At 42.5% G+C, this 8,173-nt stretch overlaps 1 protein-coding gene across 3 annotated transcripts; it reads right to left on the bottom strand.

Annotated features, from left to right (window-relative positions):
* Positions 1–634: 634 nt before the first annotated feature.
* LOC147889968 (maltase-glucoamylase, intestinal protein) lies at positions 635–4,031 on the bottom strand. 3 transcript variants are annotated; one of them, XR_015542731.1, is made up of 5 exons: positions 3,909–4,031; positions 3,610–3,820; positions 3,446–3,519; positions 2,961–3,362; positions 635–2,871 (listed from the first exon to the last, which is right to left on the bottom strand). XR_015542731.1 is itself a non-coding variant. In XM_087390641.1 (4 exons), the coding sequence occupies exons 1-4, from the start codon at positions 3,939–3,941 to the stop codon at positions 3,165–3,167; spliced, it is 516 nt and encodes a 171-aa protein (XP_087246767.1). In that variant the 5' UTR covers positions 3,942–4,031; the 3' UTR covers positions 635–3,164. The 3 variants fall into 3 exon arrangements, 2 of the variants coding, with proteins under 2 accessions (XP_087246767.1, XP_087246766.1); XM_087390641.1 differs by having other exon boundaries at positions 635–3,362; XM_087390640.1 differs by having other exon boundaries at positions 635–3,362; positions 3,610–3,763.
* Positions 4,032–8,173: the final 4,142 nt, after the last annotated feature.

The following is an 8,173-nucleotide window of genomic DNA, read 5'->3' as shown; positions in this document are numbered from 1 at the left end:
CTGCCTGGGTGCGCACTGGTGCTGCGCACTGGCTGTGCTGCTAGCAGCAACTAGCTGCTGTTGTTGCAGCTGCTGGCGCTGCTCCGCGCCGCCCTGATCTGCCTGCACGCACGCTGCCCAGCGCTGCCCCGCTGCAGCCCGCGCTGCTGCCCCGCGCTGCCGCCCTCGCTATCCCGCTGCAGCCTGCGCTGCCTGCGCAATGCCAAGCTCCGCCCACGCTGCTGTTGCTGCTGAGGGCACGAGTCCCGAGGGGATAAGGAGGGGGAGTGGTAGGCAGGAGTGGGGAGGGAGAGACTGAAAGGCTCTGATACCAGTTGAGAGGGAAGGAAAGAGGGAGAAGTACAACAGGGAGAGACTGAGAGAGAGAGGTGACACAAAAGATGCGGGTGTGAAGTGATGAGCCACACCACAAACTCATAAGTTTTATTAGGATTAGGTTTTTCACCCTATGACTGTCATAGGTGTCATATCTTTAATAAAGGGGTGGCAATGTGCCTTTACCCCAACAAGGAGCTCAGCAACATTGAACTGAGCACAAGAACAGACCATGGAGATCAAACTGCACTCCTAATTTAGAAGTAAAGATGTGCTATTAACAAATCACAATGGTGAACCAATTTTTAAAAAAGGCCCTCTAAACACTGCGCCATGGCAGTTTCATAATTGCAGATGCTAGCCCTGCATCTCCCCAATGCATTGTTTCAATAGGTAAGCATGCCTGCAGGATGGTTGTGCAATCGATTACTTTCTGCAACTTTCCTGGCATGGTAGTACTACCACTCTTCTTTCCATCTTCCATGAAACTCATCAGCCCCAACTACCACACATGCTATTTTGCACTCAGTATCTCATGCATGCAAGACCGATCCACCTGAACCAATTCACGCATGCATTCACATGCAAGCCTAGCCTGAGCATATCCCTGCAATGGGGCCAATTAGGCTCTCCAGCACATTCTCGCATTGCCAAACATTCTAAATAGGCAGGGTGATATGTCTAAACTCGTCTCCAACATGTCAATGCAGAGAACAATCTTCATACACACAACCTGGCTGAGTTCACGAGTTTCCGAAATATCTCAACCCTCCTGGTGCAGTGGCACTATCCACAACCTCCAAAGCTTATCACTCGAATGAATCAGCCCAAGTTTCAAGGAACCTGAATCCTGTTTCCTCTTGCAGCAACTTGCATTGTTATTGTTGCAGGTCGAATGAGTGCAATCCTTCACACATCAAGGTTGTCTCTGAAACCATATTATAAGACACAGCAAAGCCTAGCACTAACCTGGCTTTAAGCAATGTAATGTCAAGAGAGAGCTACCCGACATCCCATCCCACAGAGGCATAGACCACAGCTAAGCATGGCTCCCAAAGTACACACCTAATCATTCAGAGACATGTGCTGCTGCTTCACTTTATGGCTAAATTGGAAGGCATTGAACTCCAATCTTTCATGAGCCATATATTACCCAAAAATGACGCCCTTTAGCAAAGTGTAGCTTTGAAAAACTCAGGTGTCCCATATTAGAAATGAAATCCCACCAGAGGGTATCCCGTAGCAAAAGACATATAGATGAGCCCAGGAATTACAAACGGAGTGTTTCATTACGGAATCAAACTTCTGAACTGTACTTCACAATCATAGATGTGTTTGCAAGCCAGTAAATAGACCGTGCATCCAAGACAAATATAGAATCCAAGATGATATATTTTCGCCCAAAACTAGACAAAATACAATAGAGATGCAGAGTCCCCCCAATCCGTGGTCCTCTGATCTTACCAAAGCTCTCCTACTGTTTGCCTGGCACCTCTAGATCTCTGAGCCCACATGCTATCTGAAGAGTCCACTCCTTCGTCAGATTTGTCCTTCTTGGGCTTCCCTTTGCCAGGCTTACCCTTGCCCTTGCCTTTGCTCTTGTCCTGAGCTGCTAGGTCTTTATCATCCGTTCCATCCGAGCTTCTTGTTGCAGCAACAATGGAACCACCTCCTTGAAAGTCACTCACGCCGTCCTCTGCCCTGCAATCATCGTAGTATCAAAACTACTATAGCTCCAGGGAGCATTCCCAACAGCAGCCTTGCCATCCTAGTCGGGCTCCTCCTTTGACCAACTGCTGCCAGCTGATCCTGCACGACCTTCATCTTGGTGATGTGTTCCTATACTGATGTCCCTTCATCCATGCTCATGCCATACAACTTTGTCTCGAGGTCCAAGACCCTCACCTTGTTACTGATCTCATAGATGTCCCCAAGTATTGTCCAAGCCTCGAAAGAATTGTTCACCATCTGTATATGAGGAAGCACCGCATACGCCGTGGTACCCACAATGATAGCCAAGGCTTCCGCCTCACGGATCTGCCATGCTCTCACTAAAACAGCCGTTGGTGTTAGCACTGCTGCTGTAGTTGATGTGGCTGGGGTGGTGACGGTGGATTGAGGCATCAACTCCCTCCCATTCGCTATCTCCCATGACTCCCTCAACACTAAGTGGCTTCGAACCTTCATTTTCCATAATTGGTAATTGGCCCCATCAAGCTTGCCCAACTCACCAAACTTAAGGATCTGATATCTGTTGGCCATGACAATGAACTGAAAAAAATAAAGTTCAGAGTGTCATTCACCCGCCTGAACCTCCCTCCTAGGTACAGTCCTTCAGAGTCTTGCTTGAACCTGAGCCTCCCGCCTGGGTACAATCATTCAGGCGCCGAAGTCTGCATGGTACTTCCCTTTCTCTACTGCTCACATGGCAGCCCCTGGCAGCCCCATGACCCTTTCTATTATCCGATGATGTCCACCCCCCATGCAATCCTCATTTGGGGGGCTCACAGGTGGGGATATCCCATGCTAAAGTAGAGGGACAATTTAGACCTGATCCTAAATAGAGCATATACTGGGTTAGTGCCTAAGTCGGGTGTGTTTAGAAAGACGCGCATGAAGAGCATATAGACTTCAAATATCGATACCTGTTATAATTTTCCACTCAGGTTATCTTGGTGCATGGTGATCCAAGATGTCATCACCCGACACACCTCTCTCTCTAAAAAGAAAAAGAGAAAGAAAAGGGAAAACTAAGAACATGTATTTTTTGGATCTTTCATGTTGAGGAATTTAATATTCACAACAACAAAAAAACTTTGATAAGAGGATAATATATCATAATGAAGCAACTAAAACTCATGCCCATCATCGCTGACAAACGCGTGGGAGCTTGGGAAAGTAGGCAACTGTTCTAAGAACGCTTTCAGAATTGCCCCAAGGAGCAGCATAAACAAGAAACAGAGGGCAATCTTTCCGAAATACTCAAACGTAAAGTCAGGCTTCCGACCTCGAGGCAATTTTCCTCCGGGATAAAGAGAAGACAGATCCTGAATGGGAACAAAGGGCGCTAGTTAAAGGCTCGGATTAGTGAAGAAATTAGTAATAGAGTTACGAACTGGAGGATTGTTACCACTTGTTTTGGGTTGAAGCGTTGATTCCCCGAGGTATCCGCCGTCAGTTGCAAGGTCAGACGAGGATTCCTCTCTGTCAATAAACACGAATAATTCGAATGGCCTCCAATCGATGCCAAACGACAAATATCAAGTACCTCCGATGTTATTTGAGATCACATACCTCCTTCCACTGTGCGTAAGACCCAATCGTGACCATAATTTACTAACTCAGCGTCCGGGCCAAACTCCACCGACTCTTCGCCTGCCTTTTGAGCTTGTATACAGAGTATATTCTCGCCCAGCTTAATTTTAATTCGGTCAACTGCAAACAATGCCTTGGTTCCAGCCGCAAATCGATAAGCTTGTCCATTAGGCCCGAAAACCTCAACAAACTGGAGATACACACACCCAGATCAAATTAAAAAGAGCCCGCATAAGCGTCGCGGATCTACATTTCAAGACGAAGAAGCAACTGCTTACTGGAGCCGGTGGTTGTTCGGTTGTGGTTTTCATGAAGAATGTCTCTTAAGTGAACGCCTATTGAGCTGGGGTTGCAAACGTATTTCAACTCTTTTGAGGTTGGTTGACAATTTGGACGTTGTGTGTGTGTGTGTGTGAGATCTCACAAAAAACAAAAGTGTATGAGATCACTAAGACCCTTAAAAATGAGACTCCAATTTGATTTCATTACATCATCATGACAAATGTATGTACCAACCAATTGTATTCTATTACAATTGGCTAATCTAGCAACTCCCCATCCCAACTAAAGAATTAGAATCCTTGCATGGCAAACGCATGTGTAAGGCTCTCTGATGTGTCGTTTGCCATCATTCTTTTGCTGATGTGTTTCTTGATTCCTTTCGCAAGTACTCGACCCAAAGTCCAATATTTACAGGCATATGAAGACCCAAAGTCCAATACTTACAGGCATCTAAAAAGAGCTGGAACATTTCCTTGATGATCCAACCCGGAATAAATGTCTGATTCTGGATTATATCTTTCTCTTCTTGCAAAAACTTGCAACTCTATGGCAAGCCAAAGTATTTGAGCAGGCTCTTGCTCATGATTACAAATCTATCGATGCCAATCTTTTGAACTTTTATCTTGCAACCGCTTCATTTCTAAAGGCCTTTTTGCACTCCTCTGTAATATCTTGTGCCATGCCCAAATCAATGTGTCCCAAGTGCAAGTCTATGTGAAACCATTGGACCTAATGTAATCGTACTAGTCCTTACAAGAGAGCATGGGCATTCATGCAAACAAAAATTATTATTTGCAGCACATCTCCCTATCCAATAATTATATCCTCAAACCTTCCTTCTGCATGCACCCTCCTCTCTACTTCTCCCTTTAAGTACAAATCAACGTATCGCCTAAAGGACCCTTCATTGTATGGTATGTGGAGGAAAAAATCCCACCATTTAAATATGGCGTGATGGTCCACATGGGCTCTTCTCTAGTTGCAACAATAACTCTCACAAGAATTCCTCGCATGCCCCCTCTCTTCATGCTTTTGGTTTGCACATACTAGAATTGCCCTTGTATTACTGGCACAGCATACCACCTCTGTTGATTGAAACCTAGGCAACCTATTAGATGAATCTTATACAGGGTCTTGTTGGTTCGTTCTAGACCCAATCTGCTCTCCCCAAAAAATCTCTTACTCCATGAGATGTGTTCTAAAAGTCACATTTCTTATGTGACTAGCTCATTGCCTTTGTGTGGTACCTCCAAGCACCCTATGTCTAAAAAATGTAGTGCCTTCCTTCTCTAATTACTCAACTTGGGCGTGTGCAATATATATGTCAAGAATGCTTTCCTCTCCCCGCTTTGAATTTCGTTCTTCTTCTTGTCCGATCAAAGGAAGTTAGTTTTCCAATCAGCCCATATTCTATTCCATTCTTCCACCTTTGTTTCTATGAGATCCGCGGTAAGTGACGATCCTTTAGCACTCATCTCTTGAAATCGTATGTACACATTGTTGACTATGGACTCAATCCAAAGGATTGCATCTGACTCCCAATCCACCATGTTGGCCGGCTCACAGTTTAAGGCATCCCCTTCAAGCATTACCTTAGAGTCATATAAAATCTTTACCTTAAAATTTTGTAGCTTGTCCATACTTTGTATTATGCTCTCCATCTCTCTCTTCAAGCTATTTAGCTACAATACAAAAGCACCTGGTTAACAAGCTTGTTTTGCTTTGATGTTAATCACATGCTTACACATAGTGCCAACGAAACCTTCTATCTTGTTGCTTGTAGGAAAAACTATGTGGAAATGGAAAAACTTTGTAAATTTTTATATTGGATACAATATCTACATATGCAAAAATCCATGTGTTAGTGCAACATGTGGTGTACAAAGTACAATGCATGAGACATATTGTGTGATTTTTTATATATTACAAAAACCATCTTGACCCTTGGGGTGGTTCCATCTAGCTCTATTGCCTTGTGAGCATAGGGGCCAAGGATTACCCTATGGGCTAGGCCCTAGCATGGGGCTAACAATTGCAGAGGAGACTTATCTTTCAAATAAAAAGCAATTAAGCTTAAACCATTGGCGTGCTTATATAAAAGTGGTGGCAATTATACCGTCCATATTTGTATCACTATTGGTGGTAAAAGAGCATTACTGATGGTTAATGCGTAAATATTGGTGGTAGTATTGTTAGTTATAGGCATATTGTCCACAATAAATTTTGTGCCAATATTATTCGTATTACCACTGGTCATAGGATATTTCTTGGTAGTTTCTTGCTTGTTATTGCTAGTGATATTTTGTATGTTTACCGATGGTATTTATCATTTTATTGGCAGTGATGTGCTTGCATTTATGTGGCCCACTTTTGTTTCTCATCCCTCTCTCTCTCTCTCTCTCTCTTTAAGCATAGGAATCCACCTGAATCCTAGAAGGTGGTTTCTCTTTCCACCCTCCCATCTTCGGGAGGAGCTTTCATGTACTTGTGATATTGTATTGCCCAGGTCCCATAGGCCGGTTTTGGTCTTCAGAGGACGATAATATATTCTTCTTCTTCTTCTTCTTCTCTCTCTCTCTCTCCCTCTCTCTCTTTTGTGTGTACTAGTTGCACATGGGTAGAGCATGTTGATAGACAAGCCTTTACACATTCGCTGATAGATTGCTATGCTCATCGGTTGGATCTTCATACCCATAAAAGAGAGTTCATTATGAAATCCTAAGAAGTGATGAGGTATAATGTCTATTCATTTGAGTATAATGGATTTTTACTCTACTTTAGCACCTTATCTGCATAGAGTGTGACTTTGCATAGATAGCAGTCATACTCTGCTTTATCACAAATATCATTCAATCCATGATGTTATTATATTTCAAGATGCATCTATAATAGAGTATGACTCGATGTAGTAAAATTGTTAAAATAAATTTCATTCTAACATTCAAAAAAATGATAGAGCAGCCTATGCATTGATTTAAGTATAATAGTGTCATACTCTAATTTAGCACTCCTTCTATATAGGACATGACTCTACATAGGTAACAAAATCATACTTGCTTTAGCACTTTTGCTAAAGCAAGTCATGCTCTTCTCTTCATTTTATAGAGAAGAGGGGTAAAGAAGTGCTCTAGAAGTTTTAAAAATTGTTGAAATAGTCATTTCAAAAGCTGTTAAAAAGTGGTTTTTGCAATGTTAGAGCACTTCTTGATCATCTTTTGAGCACTTTTACTCACCTCTCAACTGGCCAACAGTGACCCGAGTACCTGGTGCTTAGTGTGTATAAGTGCCAAGGATTGCATTTTTATGTAATCATGCAACTTTTTGCTTGATTTGCATTTTTCAATAACACTTTCATGAAATCGCACATGTAGTGACAAAAAACCTTGTCGAAAAAAGGAAACCAACTAAATGCCTACCACCTAGGTGCCTTATTTTTAAGAATTAGGGTCTAGTTGTACCTGTTAACCCATATGGTGGTAGAGTGAAGACCTAATGAAGACTGGCATTGAAAAAACGTGAAGGGATTCCAACCAATTGACAAGAACGAATAGAAGAAAAAGAGTCATCCACGCAGCTAGGAGGCTCCATATCTATTGGAGCACTCCCAACAACCTCAATGGCTGATATAGGAATCAAATGCAAGATGTATTGCATGCACGTCGGGACTCTTGTTCAATTCATATGTTGCATGAGCTACATTGCAATTACCTACCAAAACTTTTGAAGATGCCTACTTGAAGCCTATTCGTCTATTTCCTCAACTAGTTCGTACCACCACAACACCATTATGGGGAGGCTAGCTATCATATATTGTGAACCTTGTCCTAAAAAAGATGTGCACTCAAACAAAAAACTAAGCACAAAAAATTCACCAGCATGCTGCATCGCATGATTGTTGGCAATTTGCTCAATAAAATAAGGAAATAAACTTTAGCTTATGCACATACATGTATTCTCTAGAATAAAATCCTCTTGCCAAATTATGCATAGACTCAAAAATATATTTAAAACACAAAGAGGAGAGTCACTTTAGAGCACCCAAAAGGTAATGTCCTAGACATGCTTTTTGAGTCCACCTTAATTTGCATACACCCCATTGCTTGTCATCTTGTTTTTAGTGACAACATAAGTTGAAATGAAGCTAGTGTAAAAGAATTGCAATGGTGGGAGGATTACCACATAATGCATAATATGTGACTCCCCCATGATATCACATTTATTGCTTAATTGGTCTCAATCCCATCCTAAGCCTTTCATTATA

The sequence above is a fragment of the Dipteris shenzhenensis genome, chromosome 19 (assembly GCF_047967505.1).
Source record: "Dipteris shenzhenensis isolate YYH24624 ecotype China chromosome 19, Dip_SZ_1.0, whole genome shotgun sequence".
Lineage (NCBI taxonomy): Eukaryota > Viridiplantae > Streptophyta > Polypodiopsida > Gleicheniales > Dipteridaceae > Dipteris > Dipteris shenzhenensis.
This window is presented reverse-complemented; position numbering and strand designations above follow the sequence as displayed.